Genomic DNA, 24,019 nt, shown 5'->3' with positions numbered 1-24,019 from the left:
CATACCTTTAAAAATTTTTTTTTGTTTTGAAACATTGTCTCACTAGTTTCCTGAGAGTCTTGCTAAGTTGCTAAGGCTAACCTCAAACCTGTGATCTTCTTATCTCAGATTCTCAAGTGCTGGGATTATGGGCATGCACCACCACGCACGGCCATATAGGCTAATTTTAAAATCTTAAATGTTGATGCACCTTTTCATGGGAAAGAATAAAAATCAACTTCATTTTCAGAATACTGTAGTACATATTTGAGAATTTCAATGGGTCCCTAAGGGTAAGGATAAAGGACATTGGGAGTTCTGTCCCTGAAGCATCGAGAAGGCAACATTTTGTCTGCCAGAGATGCTCTTTGCTGCCATGAGGACTCCTGGGATGAGTGAAGTATTGTATTAAGACTGGGTGCCTCGTGGAGTCATACACAATATCCAGGCTACCTCCCTAGCTCACTGAATCTAGGGTCTGGGGGGAAAAATCTCCACCTGTCCTCAGCGTCTCTGGGTAGACAAGTTGCCTGAGAGGCGCCATCTTGCTTCCTGTCCTCCTGTCTCTCTAAATGGAACTAGACATCCAGGAGGGAGAGAGACAGCATTTGTTCCAGGCCTCTGAGTTCCTCTTTTATGAAAGTACTACCAGATACCATCAGCTGCTAGCTGGGGTCAGACCTAGAGCGATTTTCTCTCCATGCAGACCTCCTTGAATTGAAGGGTGGCTGGAGAAGCTGTTGGAAGAGGAGACCTGTGTTCCTTTGGGAGAGTTGAGGCCCTTTGGCTTTCAAGGTAGCAGCTTCCTTTAGCTTCTAAAATTTTTAAGTTGTAAAATATAAGGCTTTTTTTTTTCTTCTTTTTTTGTAGCTAGCATGAACATTTCAAATAGAACAGAATGAGAGAAAGAGGAAAGAAAAAGGAACCACAAATCTAGAAAATCCACAAGAAAATAACTTCTTGCCAAACGCAAACCATTTAATGGAGCAGGGTTGAAGAATGAGATTTTCTAAATGGAGGGATCTGTTCCTCTTCTACTTTTAGGACTTTAAATTAGAAGTTGTATTACTAAAGCTGAGACTGAAAGATGTAAGGATATTGCTTTCAGATGGAAAGTTATTATTTTTTCCCAGAGGCAGTTTCTTTCTTGGAGGATCTTAGAGAAGCCAGGTACATTTCCAGAGGTCCTCTCAGCTGCACTCTGGGGGACACTGGCTGGTGGCCAAGGCTCCTGCCTGTGCAAACTGTGAGGAAAAATGATCTCACCCTCCATAATTAAGTCAGTATTCTCACCATTGTGACCAAAACACCTTATATATAAAACTTAGAAGAAGGGTTTATTTGCTCACAGCTCTGGAGATTTCAGAGGTCATAGTCCCATTTTGGGGCCAGCTTCTTGGGAGCCGGGACTACATATCCTTAAGGTGTCGTGGTAGAGAGCAGAGAGAGGAAATGGGCCAGAGAGACACACTGCAGCTGGGCTGGGCCAGGGCTTACTCTCCTGGGCCACACTCCCAGGGACCCAACCCCTCTTCCATCGCAGAAAGGAAAAAGATAGAGTCACTTCCCCTGGAGAAGTGGCCAGAAACTCTATCAAGATGTAAGGGAGGAAGCAGCCAACAACGCTACTCTGGTAGGGGGAGTGTTACAGTTTGGATTTTATTTTTGAATGTGGGTACTGGGGATTGAACCCAGGGGCATTCTACTTCTCAGCTACACCCCTAGCCCTATTTTATCTCTCTCTCTCTTTTTTTTTTTTAAATTTTGAAACAGTCTCGCTAAGTTGCTAAGGCAAGTATTCCTTCCAGGGGATATATTTGTGTATCAGACTGAATATGAGGACCACTTTTGCTTGTGACTTAATTTCAAAGATTCCACATTTATACTTCAAGGGCCCTTTTCTTTCCCTCCGCTGCCCTTCCTTGCTTTTTCTTTTAACACCAGATGCACTATACAGTATCCTTTGGACACACGGTCCAGTATCTTCCACCCAACAATGACTCACCCTTATTTCTTTCTTCTTGGAAAAACAACAATAGTATTTGCTTATTGCTTTCCTCATCCCTGCCTCAAACCACTCTTTAAAACAATCTTTGATTCTTAAGGGTCCCGGGTTTGCCACAGAGAACTTAGGAAGCCCCCGAGTCATATTTCAAAGATCCCTCAGGAAATTCTGAACATGTTTGGAAACTCCTCCTAATTCTGTGAGATTATAGAGGTTCATAAACTACATTCCACATTTACCCCTTGGTATTCGCGCATACTCGTGAAACGTCAAAAGGAATACATTTCTCTTTATCCAGATATTAAACATGTATGAAAACTCTAGGGGAGAGATATTAAGAGGCCCAGCCTGGTTTCCTTTTTGACATCTCCTAGAACGGGCTGACTTAATATAGGTTTCCATTATTATTTTGCAACAGGGCACAAGGATAATTGTAGCTTTTTTTCTCTTGTTTTTAAAAGATTTATTTTTATTTTTTTATTATTTTTTGCAAGTATGGGGATAGAACCCAGAGGCATTCGACCTCCGAGCTACACCCCCTGCCATATATTTTTTTTAATCTTTATTTTGAAACAGGGTCTCTCTAAATTGCCGAGGGCCTCACTATGTAGCTGAGGCTGTCTGTGAACCGTGATCCTTCAGCCTCCCGAATGCTGGGATGACGAGTGTGCACCACCAAGCCCGGTTAAAAGATTTTTTCTTTTAATGAAACAATAGATCACATTTATTGAACACGTAATTTTTAACAGGCTCAGGTTTCAGCTCTTTCTGGGGCTTCATTCAGTTTTCATATGACCTGAATGGTAGGTACTATTATTGTCTACATTTTTTTAGATGAAAAACTCGGGTCAGAGAGCTAGGTCTTCCTAAGGACTTGGGCTCTTTGGGGTGATGATCAAATCTCTCCTGATGCCCTGCTTCTTGTTTGTAAAAATGTTTTCATAGATTTTTGTACATCATTATAAATACAATCAAAATTATAAGCTAGAGTCAGGTGTGGTGACGCACACTTGTAATCTCGGCACTTGGGAGGTTGAGACAGGAGGGTTGCAGGTTCGTGGCCAGCCTCAGCTACTTTGCGTGAGGCCCTCTGCAGCTTAGTGAGACTCAATTTCAAAAATAAAAAATAAGCCGGGCGTGGTGACGCTCGCTTGTAATCCCAGCATCCAGGAGGCTGAAACAGGAGGATCGTGGTTTGTGGCCAGCCTCAGCTACTTAGTGAGGCCCTCTGCAACTCAGTGAGACCCTGTTTCAAAAATAAAGAATAAAAATAGGGCTGGGGGGGTGTAGCTTGGCGGTAGAATGCCCCTGGGTTTCATCCCCAGTACTGCAAAAACAAAAACAAAAACAAATAAGTAAAGTGCTAACCATAGAAGAGCATTTGGTCTTGTTCCAGAACCAGTACATAGGGATGTAGACTGGGCTTAGTATTGGGAAGCCCTAGCTGGTGCATAGAGCCCCTTTAGTTGCTTAAATGACTACTCACTTCCCAAAGTATTTGGCCACAGAACTCTTGTTCATGTCTATTCATATCTGAGAAAATGTGTTTAACTAAACATTCACTAAGAATTGCTACTGTAAGTAGTTCTGCATATGCCTTGTTTATTGTCCCCATTTTTTGATGTATGTAGTTTGTCTTTCCATCCTCATATCCAGCCAGCCAAAGATATATATGTTTGCACACATAATACTACCTGAGACACCTGTTCCAGTCAACATTCTTACTGATGTGACCCAAACAGCCTGTCCACACAACTTATAGGAAGGAGAATTTATTTGCTCACAGTTTTGGAGATTTCAGAAGTTCTATCCTTGTTAGACTGGGACTGCAGAGCTCAGGGCATGGTGGCAGAAGGCAGGGAGAGGGAGAGAGGAATAGCTCTACTGTACCAGTATTGGGAAAGGACTTCAAATATATATTAATGTGCCAATACTGGAAAAAGGGCTTAAAATGTATTAATGTGCCGTATTGGCAGAGGGCTGCAGAGTTCCAGGTGCCAAGGGTGATTAGCAAGAAAATAGAGAAAGCCTAGGGTCTTTTATACTTCTTTCTTTCTTTCTTTCTTTCTTTTTTTTTTTTTTTGGTGGTACTGGGATGGAACCCTTCTACCTGTGGGCTATACTTCCAAACCTATTTTATATTTTATTTGAAAACAGGGTCTCTTAAGCCAGCAAGGGGCTGATTACAAGCATGCACCACCACGCTCGGCACTGGTCTTTTACATTTCTAAGAGAAGCAAACTTCCCTAAGCATGTGGAGGGGGATGCCATGAGCCTTCAAGAGATCTCAGTCACACATTTTGGGGTGTAACAAAAGACTTGGGGTCTGTGCCAGAGACAGGGCAAGTCTACAGGAAGGAATCCCCACATCAAAAGACCTGCCCTGGAGAAAGGGCAGATCTAGTTGGGTCAGAAGACTGGGTATAAAAAGGTTCTGTGTCCAAAAGACTTTGGTGACTTCTTTTCAAGTCACACCACGATGTCACCCTTACATGGCATAGTGCTTTACTCTAAGCTGTGTTCTATCTTTCCGTCTTTGTAATAATAAAATTGCTTAAGCCTACAACATAAGAGTTTGAGCTATTGTTTTCTGCACATTGCTCAGAACAAGAACCCGTGGCTACATCTCTCACCATAACACTACTTTCACTCAGGGAGACTAGAAGCAAGAGAGGACAAGCAAAGGAATTTCAAGACATAAGCACCGTCTTTAAGACCGCACCCCTAGGGACCTACCTCCCTCAGCCACCTGCCTACTTTACCACCCAATAATGGATTTATCCACTGATCACATTATAGATCTCATGACTTAATTCTATCACCTCTGAACATCAGTATATAAGCTCTTTCAGGGAACAGTCTTTATCTTACAGTCACCCCCTTCATGTGCTTATTTGTAAGTTCCTATCTCCCATTATTCAAATACCTCGAGTTCAAAATCAGCACCACTTGGCATTTTCTTATTCCCCATGTCGCATCACCACTTGAAAGGATCAAGCTGAAGGGTTTGCCCCTGCCCCGCAGGGGGCGGGGCCAGAAGCTAGGAGGTGGAGCCCGGTGATTCCGAGAGGGGACCAGGCCTCTTGATCAGGGAGAAGAGATCAGAGAGAGAAGCCAGATAGAGAAACAGAGAGACGCACTCTGCCCCACTAGCCCCCACAGGCCCGCGGGGGCTGGCGGCCGACTCCCCACAAATAAAGGCATCCATACCACCTGTAATGGATTTCCGCGTGTATCTGTGCGCCGAAGGGACCCGCCGCATCTTTCACAAGCCTATATAGTTTCAGTGTATACATTGGTTGTCTGTTTCTGTCCAATTCTAAATCCAAGATGGTGGAATCCTTCTCAGGTTCACTAGTACCCCATCCCTAACCCTGTGTGGACTAAGAGGCATCCAGAAGGAATCTGTGGAATGAATGTTTGTGTCTTCATCTCCCTAAGCCCATTATGAGTTCCGGGACCTGGTTTTAGCAGTATGTCTGAAATTTGAGAATGATTTGTAGTCAGAGCCGGGGGCTCCAGTACCTGTCATTATCTGGAATGCAGCAATTCAGAGGCGCCTCTGTGGAATTAAGCCTCAAGGGTCTTAATTTCAATCAGTCTCACTGGATTTGTTTTGACTGGAAATCCTATTGCCTGTTTTTTAAACATAGTCCCCTGGGTGCTTTTGAACAGTGGAGACCTCTTGGCAGGCAGACATTTCATCCCCATCAGGAAATCTCATCAAAACGACATTAGGTTTGCATCTCAGGAAAATAAAATCCCTCCTTGAAGATGTCGCTGCTGTCTGGATGGGCTTTGGATATACGCAGCTAAGCCCACTCAGAAGGTATTTCAGCCGTGGTTGAGCTATCAGGCCAGGCTCTGGTGGCAGAGATTCACACAGTAAGTAATCAAATAAGAAACAAGGGTGGGAAAGAATTTCTCCAGGGACAAGCCAATGCCAAATTCAGTAGAACAGAATAATGGTTTTTGATGAGAGGCTTTGGTTCCAAAGGGCTGAGTGGTGACCTGGGGGGGTCGCTGGCCTCAGACTGATAAACCAGGCAGTCTTTGGGTCTGGCCTGTCCTGAGTTCTACCTTGTAAACCATGTTTAGAAAACCACATCTTGTCAGGATCATTCTTATTTGAGGTTCCTGAGAGCTCGCAGGGATTTTTCACATAATTTGGTTTGGAGTTCCTTCCTCTTGACTTCTTCCCACTACAAGTTCAGGATCTCTTATCTGAAATGCACGGGACTGTCATGAATAGCATGATAATGTCTGTGGGTTCTTGGCGATAAGGTCTGTGGGTTCTTGGCTTCTGTGGTGAAAAGAATTTCAACAGGCACCAGCCAGAGATAAAGGCAGAAGTTTTAATATAAGCAAAATAAGGATATACATTAAGGGGAACCAAGGGCCATCTCAAGAGAGTGTGAGAACGGCCTTGGGGAGAGAGGCCAAGAGCTCAAAACATTGCCCAGAGTGTCTACAATCTGCCCCAATGGCCCAAAGCTCCGGAGGGGAGTTCTACTTTCCTATAGGACTTACTAGAGAGGGGGTGGCAGGGGCGTGTGGGATGGCAGGCTCCTTCTTTGAAGCTTTCAGGTTCACAAAAGGTGATAATTCCTTTGGGACAGGCTGAGACAGGAAGTCACTCAGGAGCAGAGATGGGCCTGTGGGGTGTGGGGCTCTGTTAACAAAATGTGCCTTTTGAGGATCCTGGAGGGGAATGAAACTTTGGCAGGGGGTGAAGCTCGCAGGCTTTAATTGCCTCAGGAATTTCCTGAGCCATCTTTTTTTAATTTAAAAGCATGCACCTGACTTCTTAAGAATAACCAAGGTCTGTTAACTGAAGTTTTCAGATTTTAAAACCCCATCTCCCATTCCCCTCTCAATGCGTCTCCTTTCTACCTAAAATTTTATTTTTCTGTTTCTACCTTATCAGGACAAAAATTTTGTGGATTCGAGATGTTTTTAGGATTTTGGAATATACATAATGAGATACTGGGGGTCTGGGACCCAAGTCTAATCACTGAACTGATTGATGTTTCATATGCACTTCATACACACAGCCTGAAGGTAATTTTATGAAGTTTTCGGTGCGCCTGTGTTTTGATGGACCTATCACACGAGGCCAGAGGTGGAATTTTCCATTGTGGCATCAGATTGGTGCTTCCTAGAATATGGAGCACTTTGAATTTTTATATTAGGGATGCTGAACCCGTACGCCATTCAGAGAGGACTGGGCCGTGGTTTCTCCTCCTCGGGAGGTAGCTGGGGAAGCTCTTCGTAGTCTGCTCATATCTGGGGTCCATTGCTGAACCAATGATCACACTCTCTGAACTCTGAACTCTGCGGAAGGTTCTGGAAAGATGACTAGGAAGGAAGCCTGTTGGGCTCGGCATGAAAGCAGCAACATAGAAGCTCTGGCTAAGCCTGTGTCCTCTCCGTCCTCCCCATCCTGGATGCTTCATTCTCTGGTATCTCTCTTTTCAGAGGCGTGAACATGTACGCCATGTTGACGGGGACCCTGCCTTTCACGGTGGAGCCTTTCAGCCTGAGGGCTTTGTACCAGAAGATGGTGGACAAAGAAATGAACCCTCTTCCCACCCAGCTCTCCACAGGTAACGCACCTGCCGCTGCAGATTCGGGGTTCCAGTCCTGACTGGTTTGGGTCCATTTGTGAAGCGGGGCTGGGTTTGGCAGTAAGGCTATGATGAATATCCCATGATTATGAGCTCCTTTGATGGTTGAAACAAAGTCCCCAGAAATGGCTGGGTATCCCACGACTCAGCGCCACTTCCCTCTGCTCACCTGTATCTTTTCCATTTCTGTTATAATTCCAAAGCCCTAACTCCCTCCTTCTTCCTCCTGCACAGGACATCTCTATCAAAATGATCTTCTATTTGCCACGGGAAAAATAATTGCAGGCTCAATTGTTTGAAAACTCTTATGATGTTATCTTGGAAAAGGGCTTATTACATTTCGGTTTGCTTCTGTCAGGTCACTATAAAGAAATAGTAGGGCCAGGTGTAGTGGCACACGCTTGTAATCCCTGCACTTGGGAGGCAGAGACAGGAGGACTGTACAGGTTCGAAGCCAGCCGTGCTGGCTTAAGAGACCCTGTTTCCACATAAAAAAATATAAAATGGGTCTGGGAGTGTAGCCCATCGGAGTGTAGCCCGGAGGTAGAAGGGCTTCCAGGAACCCCATTGAAACGGGGGTTTCTTGAGAGGAAACCCGGCGAGTTCTTGTCTACGGTGAGCGAAGACCTCAGGAAGGGGACTAAAAGGTTTATTGGAAGCAACAGGGAATGGGGCAAGGGTGGCTGAGCACCCCCAAAGGGGCTGGAACTCTGGGTCCAGCAGCTGCCTTCAGGACAATACTTGAGAGTAGCCCAAGCCGAATTGCCTTCAGGTGCAGGCTGCTTTCTTCCAGAGTCCGCACGATCTGCCAGAAGGGAATAGAGAAAAGTGTCCGAACACCCCATAGGGGTGGTCGGAACTCCGGGGTCCAGTAGCTGCCTTCAGGGTCACTACCCGAGTGTCGCCCGAGCCAAGTGCCCATCAGTTGCAAACTACTTTCTCCCAGAGTCCACGCGATCTGCCAGAAAAGAGGTACAGGTCACCCCTAGGGGCCTGGCCAGCCATGACGTCCAGCAGAGGCCTTCAGGTCACTACTCAAGAGTCGCCCGAGCCACGTGCCCTCAGATGCACTCTGCCTTCTCTCAGGGCCAACACGACCTGACCTGCGAGAGAGAGAACAGCTCCCCAAAAGGGGAGGGGGTCCTGAGCGGGAAAGTCCCCCCCTTTTGCCATCTGACTGGCCTTCCCTGACCGCTTACAAGCTCGCTTTTGGTTAGGGTGACTTTTGGGATTCCAAGGAGAATTTGCATAGGGCATTTGCAAGTCCCTTGAAGGGTCTCCTTTCAGGAATGCCAGACTTGCTCGGTGGGTTTGTTGATTAGGAAACTCAGGATGGCATTGTGAAGCTCTGGCCTTCTTATCTCTGAGCCTTTGGGGTTTCAGGCATTTGTCACCCCTCAGGAAACTCAGGAAATAGCTTTTTTCTACCAAGACCTTTTCCCTATCTGCCTATTTCCTTTCTACCTCCTCACCATTACCACCAAAAAAAAAAAAAAGAAAAAGAAAAGAAAGAAATATTAGTTTCATTCATATTGTTTGGCTATGTGAGTTTTTGAGCCTGTTCAAAAGCTTTTAAATGCATGAATATTTAGGCTGGGCGTGGTGATTCATGTTTATAGTCCTGATACTTGGGAGGCTGAGACAGGAGGATCTCAGGTTCATGGTTAGCCTTAGCAACTTAGTGAGGCTCTGTTTCTAAATAAAAAATAGGTATCGGGGTGTAGCTCAGGTAGAACACCCCAGGGTTCTATGCCTCCAAAATGTATGTATGTCCATCAACCCCCCCCCACAAAAATGTATGCATGTTGGTGTCTTCATTAGACTGAATCATCAGGTGTGTTTAGAAAGTCCTCTCACATTCAGCCAAGTTCGTATTTCAGAAAACAGTTTGTATTTGGTTTAAAACCCAGTAAATTTGTGCAATTTGTTCTTTTATTTGGTTCAAAATTCACATCAAGTTCTGGCTGAAGCTTGGCTTTGGTGATCACTTAATTGTCCTTTAGAAATAAGCTCAGTTTAGCCAGGCATGGAGGCATACACCTGTCATCTCAGTACACCTGTAATCTTGGGAGGCTGAGGCAGGAGGGCCTCAGGTTTGAGGCTAGGGCATGGTGGCTTAGCAAGACCCTATTTCAAAATCAAAAGTAAAAAAGGCTGGAGGGAGAGGATAGCTCAGAGGTAGAATGCCCTGGTTTCAATTCCCAGTATCAAATAAATAAATAGAATAAATGAGGCTTCACTGACGTGAATGAGGCTTTTGACAAAGAAAGAAGAAAAGTATTTCAGTTCAATTTATGATATGTGGTTAAAATATGGCATTTTATTTGACTACGGTTATGTATTTTTCTCTTGAGTTCATGAAGCTGACCCTGAATTTATGGTCGCCCAGTGGAATTCAAACTGAAATGAGTTTTTGGAAGTCTGTGTGTGTGTGTGTGTGTGTGTGTGTGTGTGTGTGTGTGTGTGTGTGTGTTGCCGGGATGGAACTCGGCGTCCTGTGTGTTAGGCCACACCCCATGTGATGATCTGATTCGGGCCGCACTCTCCCCTTTGGGAAGAGGGTCGAATCCCTGAAGGCTGAACATGGAGGAGGCACTATGTCCTTGGAAAGGTATGTTAGAGTTCTGTCTTGTAAAAGAAATATTTCTGCACTGAGAGCCATAACTTTTGAGGTTAGGAAATGTGCAAAATGTGAAGGAACTGCTATATTCGTTTTATTTTTTTATTTTTTATTTTTTATTGGTGGCTATATTCATCTTAGACCTTCCAGAGTTCTTTGTGTGTGCGTGTGTGTGGTCCTGGGGATTGAGCCCAGGGGCATTCGACCTCTGAACTGCACGCCCCAGCACTATCTGAGTTTTGTTTTTGAAGCAGGGTCCCACTTGGTTGATGAGGGTCTTGCTCCTTGCTGAGGCTGTCCTCGAACAAGGTCCTTGCTGAGATCCTTCTGTCTCAGTATGCACCACCACGCCTAGCTAAGTGCTGCACGGCTCTGCGAGGGCTGATCACTCATTCACCCATTCCACGATTGTGTATTGTCTACCATTTATGTGCTGCCGTGTTCCAGGTGCAGGAAGACGGGGCGAAATCTCTCTCCTCCTGGCCGGGCGTGGTGGTGCCCGCTTGTAATCCCTGCGCTTGGGAGGCGGAGACAGGAGGATTGCGCAGGTTCGAAGCCAGCCACGCTGGCGTAAGAGACCCTGTTTCCAAAAATAAAAAAAGTATAAAATAGGTATGGGAATGTAGCCCGAGGTACAAGGGCTTCCAGGAACCCCAGTACCACCAAAAAAAGAAAAAAAATCTCTCTCCTTTACAGCCTGTACTGTATTTTCAGAGGGAAAGACAAACCATAAAGTATGGTATACAAACGTGTGGCATTTTGTAGTAAAAGTTCTTAATTAAAAACAGGATAGGGAATAGAAAGTAGAGGGTATAGTTTTTTGTTTGTTTGTGTGTTTTCAATATATTTATAAAGCCAGATACAGTGGCTCATGCCTGTAATTCCAGTACTTGGGAGGCTGAGACAGGAGGATCGCAGGTTCGAGGACAGCCTCAGCAATGCAGCAAGACTCATCGCAACCTAGTGAGACTCTGTTTCAAAAACAAAAAAAATAAAAATGAGCCGGGCGTGGTGGCGCACGCTTGTAATCCCTGCACTTGGGAGGCCGAGACAGGAGGATCGCACAGGTTCCAAGCCAGCCTCAGGTACTTAATGAGGCTCTCAGAAACTTAGTGAGACCCTGTTTTCAAATAAAATATAAAATAGGTCTGGGACTATAGCCCGGGGATTGAAAGCCTGGGTTCCACCCCCAGTACCATCAATAAATCAATCAATCAATAAATAAAATAAAAATGATGTAACTTAGAGGTAGGACACTCCTGAGTTCAATCCCCAGTAACACACACACACACACACACACACACACACACACACGCGCATTTAAAATATATTTTTTAAAGTTTTCTTGGTGGCACTCTTACAGATTCATACACAGTAGTGAGAAAGAATACGGAGAGATCTGTGTACCCTTCACTGGTTTGCGCTAATGCCAGTAACTTGGATAATGGTAGTATATAACGTCACTGCCAGGAAATTAACATGGATAAAATCTTTTGTCCTTATTCAGATTTCACAAGTTTCCCATGTGTGTTAGTGTGTATTTAAATGTGTGCAGTTTCACCACACACGTAGGTTCGTGTGACAGCCACTACAATCAACATAGAGTACATTTACATCATAAGAAACCCTTGAGCTAGTCCCCTACACCCGCAGTCACCTCCCTGAGCCCCGACAACCATTATCTTGGTCTTGCTCTGTGTAATTCTCTTATTTTGAAAATCAGTCCTTCCTTCCTTCCCTTTTTCTTTTCCTCCTTCCTTTCCTTTCTTCCTTCCTTCCTTTGTTTCTTCCTTGTTTTGAAGGTCCTCTGATGATTCAGAGCCTGCTTGGTCCTAAATGACCCATAAGATAAGACGGAAGGAGCATATTTGTACCCCCATGCCTGGGAAAGGAAAACAGCACTCACTGTAAGTCCTACTGATCCTACTGAGGCCCTGAGGAACTGAGCTGCTCATATACTGCCTTCTTACTGCATTAGTCAGGATAGGCCAAGTTCAGCTGCAGTAGCCCCCAAGTCTCCATGACTTGAGACTACACAAAAAAAATTCAGTGTTTTTACTTCAGAGGTGTGTGTGTGTGTGTGTGTGTGTGTGTGTGTGTGTGTGTGTATGTGTGTGTGTGTTTCTAAGGCTTGAACCCAGGGGGATTCTGCCTCTCAAGTATACCCCAGGCTTATTTTATTTTTTGTTTACAAACAAGATCTCACTAAGTTGCTGAGGCTGTCCTCAAACCTGTGTTCCTCCTGTCTTAGCCTCCCAAGTATTGGGATTACAGGTGGGCACCATCACATCCGACTCTCTACCGCATTTTCATTCTCAATAATCTTACCCATCTTAACAGCCTGGGTTGTAAGAGGATTTTGTTTGTTTTGGCAACGGGCATTGAACCTAGGGGGAGTTCTCCCTCTGAACAACCACCCATACCCATTTTATTTTGACACAGGATCTCACTAAGTTGCTGAGACAAGCCTCAGCTTGGGATCCTCCTGTCTTAGCCTTCCAAGTACCGAGATTACATGTGTAAACCACCACACCTAGCTTCTAAGTGTTTTTTGACTGGGAAAGTTAAACTGAGCATGGTGGTACATTCCTATAACCCCAGTACTTGGGAGGCTGAGACAGGAAGATTGCAGGTTCGTGGCCAGTCTCAGCAACTTAGCAGGACTCTCAGCAACATAGACTCTGTTTCAAAATAAAAAAAATAAAATGGGGATGTGGCTGAGGGGTAGAATGCCCCTGAGTTCAACCTTCAGTATAAAAAAAACAAAAAATGCATGCCTTAAAGTGTTTTTAAAAATACCCCAGAGGTAATTGCAGAGAAGAAATATTTAAAATGATCCCAACACATTTGGCCTCCCTGGAGTTGGTGCTTGTCTTCATGACTTCACGCGACTCCAGCTTTGAGCGGAGAGCTTTTACTTTGTCTGTGCATGCTTGTTAAAGAGCCTCACATTCCTATGGGACCTCATTTTTGTTTTCTATTTGTCAAGCCTGAATTGCATTTCTAGATCTGATTTTCCAGCAGAGGACTCTGCCTGCCCCTTAGCCACTGGGATATCTAAATTCCTCTCCTCAGCTAGGGCTTCTAGCCTTTGTGTCAGGTATTAAGTGTAGTGCATGCACGTGACCAGTGCTCAGGGAGCCCACGCTGCTGCCTGAAAGCAGCCTGTCCATTCATTTGACCACTCAGGGTTGGAAATTGACCCCCCTCAGGAGGGTCCAGCACTGGGTACCAGCTGCTAAGGTAGCCAGGACATCATATCTTGTTTATAGACCCAAAGAATTGAGGATAAGCTCCTGCCCTCCTCAAGATCCTGTTTTCCAACTGTTCCCACCCCACCAAGTTTACCTCCTTCCTTCCAACCAGACTGGTCAACTTTTATATTCCCTTATGATCTGCCAACATTCAGAAGTACTAAGTTCCACTACCAAGAATGAGTGCTGTTTACTCAGTACCATGCATGGGTACTTTCCATGTTATCTTACTTCCATCCAACCTTGTGTGGTAAGTACTATCATTCCTGATGAACCAGTGAGGAAACCGAGTCTCAGGAAGATTAAGTCTACTTGACTAAAAACCTGGACTTCCCTATCATGTTATGATACTTCTCTCCCTCTTCTTATTTTATTAAGATGCCCCTTCCCCAAGATTTGTGGGTATCATCGTTGCCTTTGGTCCTTAGGTTTTGAGTAACATCGATCCAAATTGAAACTATGCTGCTTTGACTGTGTCCCACGCACCCATATCTTTATTAATTTGACGATTCTGTCTTTCCTATTTGGAATGATGACTTCGGTTACACCTTAGTACTCTTTTTAGATTAAGTTCAAAGAATCTTTTTGCCAAATTTGGCCTGAAAAATATATATAGCATGCCAGGCACCATTGAGTGTAGCTCAATGGTAGCATGCTCCTGGGTTCATTCCCTAGTACCAAAAAATAAAAAAGAAAGAGAGAAAGAAAGAAAGAGAGAGAGAGAGAGAGAGAGAGAGAGAGAGAGAGAGAGAGAGAGAAAGAAAGAAAGAAAGAAAGAAAGAAAGAAAGAAAGGCAGCATTATGAAACCTACTTCCAAAGAACTGCCCTGAATTCTGCCACACAGTTGGAAGCTGAGCTCTGGGGCCTTTCCGGTTCTGTCTCTGGACTGTGCCCTCTTTCTGCTTGTTGACACTTGCCTATCACAGAGCAGCGAATGCCTCTCAGGGCCTAGAAAGTATCCAGCCAGTTTACTCTTTTATCCGACCTCAGATTTATAACACATCCCAATGGTCTCTGCAGATTAGGCCGCTTTCTTGCCACGAGTCCCCTGGAGTGGAGCTGAAGAAGCATTAGTGTGGGTGTGGGTGAGCCAGCACTGGGCATGCTCTCCAAAAGGCTTAAGTATCGACTCTTGGAGAAATTCCATTTTTTATTTTTATTTTTTGTGGTGCTGGGGATTGAACCCAGGGGCATTCTACCTCCAAGCTACACTTCTGGCTCTATTTTATATATATATTTTTATTGGTGCATTGTTGTCATGGATCTTAATGGAGCACAAGATGCTAGAGGCATACATGCACACATCCCTCGTTTGGCCCTTCCCCAGCTCTCATCCCACCCCCCCCCCATGTTTGGCTTAGTGATTGACTTTGATGTGTCTGTGAATGTACATCATGGACATTAGGGAAATTCTCTCTTCCCCTCCCATCCCCCTCAGTTAGGTCAACTTATTTGCTAATCTATGGTTTGTCCTCTTTGTCTTGAGTTCCTCTTATGACTCCTTTTCTCCGAGCTTCCGAATATTAGAGAGAGCATCTGATTTTTTCCTTTTTGCGACTGACTAATCTCACTTAGCGTAATGGTCTCCAGTTCCATCCATTTCCCCGCAAATGACATAATTTTATTCTTCTTTATGGCTGAGTTAAATTCCAATGTATACATAGCCCATAGTTTTGTAAGCCATTCATCCGTTGATGGACATCTTGGCTGATTTCATAGTTTGGCAATTGTGAATTGTGTGGCCGTGAACAAAGCTAGGCATGCATTAGCTTGGTAGTTTGCTTTCCACGGGGTCTCAGTAAGTTACTGAGGGCCTTGCTAAGTTGCTGAGGCTGGATCCTCCTTGTCTCAGCCTCCCCAGTAATGATACTGCCTGGTGAGATTACACCACCACACCTGACTTCTTGGAAAATTCTTTTGCCTGGGGAACGATGAGGTAGCCGTCTCCGGGGGCATGAGGCTCTATTCAGTGGACACACTAGTAAGTCTGATGGCTTCGCCTGTCTCAGTCTGCTCTGGAAGGAAAGGGAATCGGCACCACAGTGACCTGCAGCTTGTGCTGTGTCGAGGGTGACAGAGCCCTGTGGCTCTTCCCAGCTCTCCCAGCCTGGATGGAAAGCCTAAGAGTTAAAGGCTAGAGAGGTAGCGGTGTCAGGCTCACCTAACAGCTTTAATATTCTAATCCCTTTCGCCCCCAAGACATAGGGATTTTCAAGAATCTAACATGAACCTCTAAGGATGTCCTCAGAATCCTTTTAGGATAGTAATGCAGTGTTGGTGACGTCCGAGGAAATCAAGTTCATCAGCAGAGATTTGAACTAAAATTACTTGTGCTCATCAGCAATTTGTGAGGATACAGAAAGCTTGGGTGTGAAAATAGAACAAAAACGTACATCCGGTTTATCCCCAGCTGTTCTGGTTAATCACGTTCTGAAAGAACCCGGCCAGAGCCTGGGAGAGTCAGTTCTTCGGGTCCTTTGAGGATGAGTAACAGAGATGTCTCAGAAAGTGTCCTCACTCAGTGGCTTCCCCATTTGGACCCATCATGCCCAGGTCTTCTTCCTTTGACCAGGAAATGTCCTTAGTTAAGAGCCAGATGACCCTGGGCAATGTAGGGTTCTGAGGAAAAGGAGACAGACCATCCCAAAAGGCACCTCTATTTTTTGGAGGTCTGTGTGCTTTCCGTACCATCAGAAAACATTTTAGGAAAGTTAGATTTGATGACTTGGCTATAAAACTTAGAGTATTAAAGCACCTGGTGATGGTTATGGCGTCTGGACATATGTTTTTGCCCAGCACCTTCTTTAAGGGAGATGGCCTCCTGGTGGCCTCATAAGCTGCAGGGCACCTCTCCCTGGAGGAGCCACCTGGGGTGCGACCTAGCCAGGGCTATGTCTCTTGAGTGCATTCTTGCATGGTCCCTCTTTCTAAGGCCTCCTTTTTTTTTTTTTTTTTTTTGGTGGTACTGGGGATGGAATCAAGGGGCATTCTACCTTCAAGCTACACCCCCAGCCCCATTTTTTAAATTATTTATGTATGTATGTATGTATGTATGTATGTATTTATTTCTGGTGGTACTGGGGATGGAACCCAGGGACCTTCTACCTCCGGGCTACACTCTCAGACCTATTTTATATTTTATCTGGAAAGAGGGTCTCTTAAGCCAGCAAGGCTGGCCTCGAACCTGCGCGATCCTCCTGGCTCAGCCTCCCAAGCGTGGGGATTACAAACGTGTGTCACCACGCCCGGCTTTATTTTTTATTTTGAAACAGGGGCTCACTGAGTTTCAAAGGCCTTACTGAGTGAGTAGCTGAGGCTGACCACGAATCTTCCTGTCTCAGCCTCCCGAATGTTGGGCTTACAAGCGTGCGCCACCACACCTGGCTTCCAGGGCCTCATTTCTACCCTGCAGAAAGTGAGTCAGAGAAAGTCCACCATTCCTTTAAGAACAGAATTGAAGTGCCAGGCATGGGGGCACAGGCTTGTCATCCCCGTACTTGGGAGGCCGAGACAGGAGGATCACAGGTTCGTAGCTAGCCTCAGCTACTTAGTGAGGCCCTGAGCAACTTAGTGAGGCCCTGAGCAACTTAGTGAGACCTTGTTTCAAAATAAAAAATAGAAAAAATAGGGCTGAGGGTGTAGCTCAGAAGTAGAATGTCCGTGGGTTCCATCCCAGTTCCCAAATAAAAAAACAAAAACAAACAAACAAACAAAAAAAAACAGTATTAAAGGCATGACCCAAAGCTGCTGAGAAAATGAGATTTAAAAAAAGAAGATTTTCCCTCACAGAGTGAGATTCTCTTAGAAAACAGAAAAATAAGCCAGACACAGTGGCTGTAATCCCAATACTTGGGAGGCAGTAGGATCGCAGGTTCCAGGACGGCCCCAACAAGTAGTAATACTCTCAGCAAACTAGGGAAACCTTGTTTCAAAATTATAAAAATGAGAAAGAGCGGGGGTTGTAGCTCAGAAGTAGAATGCTCCTGGGTTCAATTCCCAGTACCCCGGATAAAAAAGTATCTATATATTTTATATCACTGGATACTATAATAGTGCCTCAGGAAGTAAAGAATATAGAATAAGAAAATGTTACGGTGCCGGAACGCAAGCCAGACAGAGTGTGGTCATTTTGATGTCGTCCCTGGAGTCTCTGCCCCCGTGTGACCTGCTGCTCCCTGCTGAACGGGCTTATAGCCTGTGACCTTCGTGATTTTACTCATTATGCATTCATCTCCTCTGTTCTCATCTTGAGGGATGAGGGATGCAAATGTCCCACTTGGAGATGAACTAGCTCCCATCTCCCGCGCTCGACTAGGTGGCAGGTGCCGTGTAAATGTTTGTGAAGCGCGGGGAGACCCAGGGAATTTTAAAAAGCTGATTTCGCCTAGGAAGGAAGGAAAAGAGATGGCCGGGAGTTTATAGTGTGGTCCTTGGTTTCTCGGATCCCGGCCTTACACGTGGTGCTCAGCATGCCTGAGGTGAACTGCAGCGAACTCTGGAGGTTGAAAGATAAGGGCAAACTTGATTGGTGTGACTTCTGCCCCTTCATTGTGAGGGACAGCACAGACGGAGGGGGCCCACGAGGGCGGCGTGGTTCACCCCGCGGTGCTGCCTGGAACTTTGCACACCAAAGGATTTTAAGACTCCAGTGATTATTCCAGAGTTCACTTGACACCTTAACAAAAAACACGTGGCTCTCTGGTGTCACATCAGTTGGCTAAGCTTTGCTTGATGACTTTGCTCGATGACGCAGGCTCTGTGTAGTCTGGATTGTGCGTCATCTGTTCATAGAGTGTGGGGAAGAAATTGGCAGCCATGGAGAATGGCTTTAAAAGACCAACTTGGGAGGCTGAGATAGGAGGGTCACAGGTTGGAGGCCAGCATGATAACTTAGAGAGAATTTCTTTCTTTCTTTCTTTCTTTCTTTCTTTCTTTCTTTCTTTCTCTCTCTCTCTCTCTCTCTTTCTTTCTTTCTTTCTTTTCTTCCTTTCTTCCTTTCATTCTTTCTCTCTCTCTCTCTTTTTTTTCCCTCGGTGGCACTGGGGGTAGAACCCAGGGGGCTTTCTACCTCCAGGCTATACACCCAGACCTGTATTTACATGTTATTTGGAAACAGGGTCTCACTAAGTTGCTGAGAGCCTCACTAAGTAGCCAAGGCTGGCTTCGAACCTGTGCGATCCTCCTGTCTCCGCCTCCCAAGCATTGGGATTACAAGCAAGCGCCACCATGCCCGGCCAGAGAGAACCTATTTCAAAATTAAAAATTAGGAAAGGGAGTATGGCTCAGTGGTAGAATGCCTTGGTGGTTTTTTTTTTTGTTGTTGTTTTTTTTTTTTTTTTTTTTTTTGTGTGTGTGTGTGGTACTGGGGTTCCTGGAAGCCCTGCAACCTCCAGGCTACGCTCCCAGACCTATTTTTCTATATATTTTTATTTGGAAACAGGGTCTCTTAAGCCAGCGTGGCTGGCTTTGAACCTGCACGATCCTCCTGTCTCCGCCTCCCAAGCATGGGGATTACAAGCGTACGCCACCACGCCCGGCAAATGCCTTGGTTTTAATCCCCAGTACCACAAAACCAAACCAAACCAAACCAAAAAAAAAGGACCAGGTAGGACCTGAGGGTCTAGTTAGAATATCTAGCCTTTAAATAAGCCTTTAAATAACTTCCTCTTTTCCTTCCTTCCTTCCTATCAAATCCAAATCCAGAGGCATTTTACCTCCAAGCTACACCCCCAGCCCTTTTTATATTTTATTTTTGAAACAAGATCTCATTAGGTTGCTAAGAATCTTGCTACATTGCTGAGGCTGTCCTTGAGCCTGCAGTCCTCCTGTCTCAGCCTCCCGAGTACTGGGCTCGCAGGTGCGCACCACCACACCTGGCCCTGGCTTCCTTCTGAGTGCTCAGTAACCTACTTGAGATCAGGCATTTTCTGTTTACCTTCTTTCATCCTTCAAACATGTAAACACACATCTCTTTGGTTTACTGTAAGCCACAAGAAAAGACCACAGGTTATATTAGGAAGCAGCTCAGGGAGACCAAACTGATTCTTGATCTAGCATGTAACAGTTCATTCCTTGGATAGATGGGTACCTTAAATGCCCTGGATATATAGCACTTCTTTTAAAAAGAGAGAGAAGGAACTGTCTGAGGGAGGTGGGGCTGAACTCACACTCTGCAAATCCTTGAATCAAAGCTCTGCCCAGTGCCACAGAGAACAGATCTCTGAAGCATCAGCCTGGGAGGGACAGGCGAGCCTGTGGGTCACTTGCCCTGACTCGGCGGTGTCTGCGACTGTGTTCAGCCTCTAACATTCGTGTGTTCTTTGCCGTCTGTCTTCTAGGAGCCATCAACTTCCTGCGCTCCCTCCTGGAACCAGATCCTGTGAAGAGGCCAAACATCCAGCAAGCGCTGGCAAATCGCTGGCTTAATGAGAACTACACGGGCAAAGTGCCCTGCAACGTTACCTATCCTAACAGGTAACCGGGTGCACACAGAGGGCCTCCCGGGGCAAGACAGGGCCCGTCCTGCAAGCCTTACATGGGATTCAAAGCAGAGCTGCATTCTCCCCTGGCTGTCCTTCCCGGCGGCCTCTGCGCGCAATATCCGCAGACAGACCTACCTCTGCACGCGAGGAGGTGCAGACAGGGCTCTCGCTGCAGGGGGTGAGGGGAGGCGAAGCCCAGGCTGTGCTCCTCGCCAAGCCGTGCTTTGAGGGCCTGTGTCTTCCCTGAGAGGTAGCTCTTTCTTGTTTCCCATGGAGGGGTCATTCAGACAAACTGGCCTGTGGTGTGTGTGTGTGCGTGTGTGTGCGTGTGCGTGTGTGTGTGTGTGTGTGTGTTGGGTCTACCTGTAGCTTTTTCCTGCAACATTACGCAGAATCCTATGGACCTGTCTCTTTCAAACCACCCCTTAGCCTCTTCTTCTGCTACTTTGCCCTTGATCCCTGACCTTAAACTGTTGGGGGTGGGTAGAGGAGCCATTTGCTCCTGGGGGTTCCCTGTGGGCTTGCTGTGGAGCTTTACCTGCCAGTGGACACGAGGAGGCTTACAGACAGGAACCCACAGCCAGGGACCCAGAGGGGCACTACGTGTGTGTCCATGCTTCTCCGTGCTCGGTGCTGACTACAGATTTGAAAACAAGCACAAGAAAACATTTTCCTGTACTTTTTTTTCTTACTCATTCGACATACTGTTAACCAATAAGAGTGAGGGAATGAGAGCCAGGGGTGGTGGGGCGCGTCTGTAACCCCATTACTTGGGAGGCTGAGATGGGAGGATTGCAGGTGTTTGAAGCCAGCCTCTCCAGCTTAGACCCAGTTTCAAAACAAAACATAAAAAGGGCTGGGGTGTAGCTCAGAAGTAGAATGCCCCTGAGTTCAGTCACCAGCACCACTTCCCAAAAGAATGAGGAAATGAGGGTCCTCCCCTTGGCTATGTTACCGCAAACATAGAAACCATGGGTCCAATACCATCCAGGACTGGGATCCCTCTTCCTTCTTCCTGCAGACCTAGAAAGGACTGCTCATTTGACCATGCTTGGAAGAGGGCCGGAGAACCATTGATCAGGGGGATGGCCATTTTCCCAAAATGCCTGGGAAGGTCTGGAAACTTCCATCAAGCTTTATCAAAGCTGAGTCTGAACTCTCTAAACAAGATGGGCAGCAAGGCCCCATTACGGGATGGGAGTTCTAGAAGGACTTCAGGGGACACGGGTGGACATTCTCAGAGTCTGTATCGACAGTACTGGGCCATATTTTCAATCGCGGTGGTCCTGGAGAGGTGGTTTCACTCAGTTGCCATCCTGAATTCTAGCATTTGGCTCATAGGTGGTAATTTAGAGAAAGTCTAGATTACTTAGGTTACCAAGGGAACCTGGAAATAGAGCGCTATTTTCCAACACCTGCTCGATTTGGGCCAGTATCTGAAATAGACCCCAGAAATATTATCCGAACGTGAGACAGAAAGCAGAGCCGAGGGGGCATGCCTCATTACCGATGGATAGCGGCACACAGGTATGCTTTCTGTTAAAGGAGGGGGCATTGGCGGCAGCCAAATGAGTCATTAAGCTAATGTAATCACCGTCTAAATGAGCAAAATCAATCCAGCGCACACGGCAGCTGTTGAAGGAAGCGGCGCTGGCATTAGAGGTATAGCGAGCCCTCCGCGTTGGCCACATCTTCATTAACAAAGAATCAGAATGTGGCCGCTCACTTTGCCACTTGCCCACAGGTTGTAGACAGGCTTTAGTAGATTAAAACTTAAATTCAAGCGCCTAGACTGGTTGTACCAGACTGGTCATTTTTGCATTTGGACTTGGGTCAGCAACATAAAGACTGAACATGTAACTAGTTAGGTGGATTATAAAAATAGCCAAGATTTTGTATATTAAAGAAAACAGAAGCTCAGTGTCTTCTGTTTATGTAAGGCCCACTATTCGTTTGACACTCGAGACAACTCAGTGTTCAATTTTTAAGGCAGGAAACCAGAATTATAAACTGTTGGGGGAGGTACGTGTTATTCACAGACTTTCTTTTGAAAAATGTTTATCTTTAAGGCAAATATGTAGTTTTGATAATTTTTTTCTGCTTTTACCAGCACACGGATAAAAGGAGAAAGAACATGCCATCAAGAAAGGAATATTTTCTTTATAAAGTATATTTTATAGTTTCCAACATTCCTAGCCCCAAGTTGTATTTAGATGTTGTCAATGTTTTTCTTTTGGGAAAGTAAAGAAAATAAAGGTCCCGAAGTTTTATACTACCCTTCTGTAAAACCTTTCCCTGTGAAGTCATTTTGGACTCTGAGTTGATTTCCAGAAGACTAGAGGACAGTAGTGTGAAAAATGAATTCTTTATACTAGACGTTCATACCAGTCAGCCAACAGATGTTTGCTGGGTGCCTTCCTGATCTGTCACATTTTTTCAGAGCCCTTGCTGCACCTTCCTGTCTGCCTACTGGAGGCCTGGATAGCTCCCTGCCCTCCTTTAGCTCTGGAGATGGGTGTGAAGAAAGGAGGTCATGGGTATAATGGACAGAATTAGTTAAAAATAATATAAAACTAATTTAATGCAAATTTACCTCGTTCCCATTCTACCGCATGCTCTGGAACATTTTTACCATCTTTTATATCATCCCAGCATGCAGAGATGATACAAATTCAATATCAGGTATTGGAGAGCTCCAAATATATTCATTATTTATTGGGAAACATTTAAAATATGTATAACTTGCAGTCAAGAAGCAGTTGACAGCCTATGTTCTGGCAGGGCTCTCTTGTGTTTGAAGACAACAGAGAGGGCAGAGATGGGGTGTCTGTCCCTGTCAGGTCTCCTCTCTCACCTCCATCCCCCATCCCTGCATCCTGGCATCCCTTGTCCTCAGAGGCACCTGCTGTAGAGAGGGCGGGGCCGTGTGAGTGTGGCGTGCTCTGACTGGCCATGTGCAGAGCCACGCAAAGTAGCTTTGGTACAATTGGTCAGGGCTGGAGTCACGCCCACACTGGTGTTACATCTACTTTCAAACAACAACACCCTCCATGTTGTGTGTATTGGCAAACCTCAAGTAAATATATATATATATATATATATATATATATATATATATCCTTGTGTATGAATGTATATATGTATACTTATGTAAATATACATAAGTATATATAGTGTATATGTGTGTATACACACACATACACAAATTTGTTAGTAATGTCTTTTTTACAACTACTCCTTAGAATTTCCCTCCTTACCATTATCTAGAATTTGTAATTTTACAGCAGACAATAGTGAAGAAGGCTGACTTTGTTGTTCTTTGGGTGTGTTTTTTGGAGGGGGGAAAGCACCTAGTCCAATCTAGCGAAGGGAGAGCTGATGTGGGTGACGTCCACGAGGGGTAGATAATGGTCAGGAGACTCAGTACTGCCCTTGCCACCCTAGCAACTGGCCATGTGGACAGACAGGCTGGACTCCTCCCTTTGACAATTATGGGTTACCCGTTGAGGTTCCTCTGGGCATGATGGGTCTGGGCTTCCATCAGAAATGTCTTCAGCCGTGGCCGTCTGCTCACCGAGGGCCCTATTTGTGTCCCTTTTAAGGGATATAGAATGTTCTATCTGGTGATGCGCCTCCACCACCAGTTTCCCTGCCTTCTAAACCGCCTCCTGATGTCTTGTTCTCTGTCGCTGCTCCATGAGTCTGCTGAGGGTGAGTGCGGAGGTTTACTATCCAGGCTGAGCCAGACTGCCCAGGTCTCAATCCAGGGCTGCCATTTCCTGCCGGCTGGCGTGACTGGGCGAGTTACTTCACTGCTGTGGGTTTTAGTTTCTTCATCTGTGATAATGGAGATGAGAGTAGCTACTCACAGGACTGTCTAGAGGACTCAGTGAACTTATATTCTCTCTTTCCCACCGGAATGTCAGCTCCAGGAGCAGGGATTTGGCGGGTGAATGAAGGAGTGAGTGAATGCCTGGTATTTCTTTTTTCCTAAGGAGTTTTCACAACATCTCTGTTGCCGGGGTCCAGCCCTAGCAGAGTTGAGGTTCGT

At 45.6% G+C, this 24,019-nt stretch overlaps 1 protein-coding gene across 1 annotated transcript in view; it reads left to right on the top strand.

Annotated features, from left to right (window-relative positions):
* HUNK (hormonally up-regulated Neu-associated kinase) overlaps positions 1-24,019 on the top strand; it is a gene marked incomplete at both ends in the record, with an annotated part of 124,255 nt that overhangs the window by 74,851 nt on the left and 25,385 nt on the right. Inside the window, 2 exons of the mRNA XM_080696779.1 lie at positions 7,463-7,590; positions 19,825-19,960. Of these exons, the coding sequence (XP_080552905.1) occupies positions 7,463-7,590; positions 19,825-19,960 (264 nt within the window). The remainder of the gene's footprint in view (positions 1-7,462; positions 7,591-19,824; positions 19,961-24,019) is intronic.

This window comes from Muscardinus avellanarius (genome assembly GCF_963383645.1).
Source record: "Muscardinus avellanarius genome assembly, chromosome: 5".
NCBI classification, from domain to species: Eukaryota; Metazoa; Chordata; class Mammalia; order Rodentia; family Gliridae; genus Muscardinus; species Muscardinus avellanarius.
Note: the sequence above shows the minus strand (reverse complement) of the source record. Positions and strands in the feature narration are given on the sequence as shown.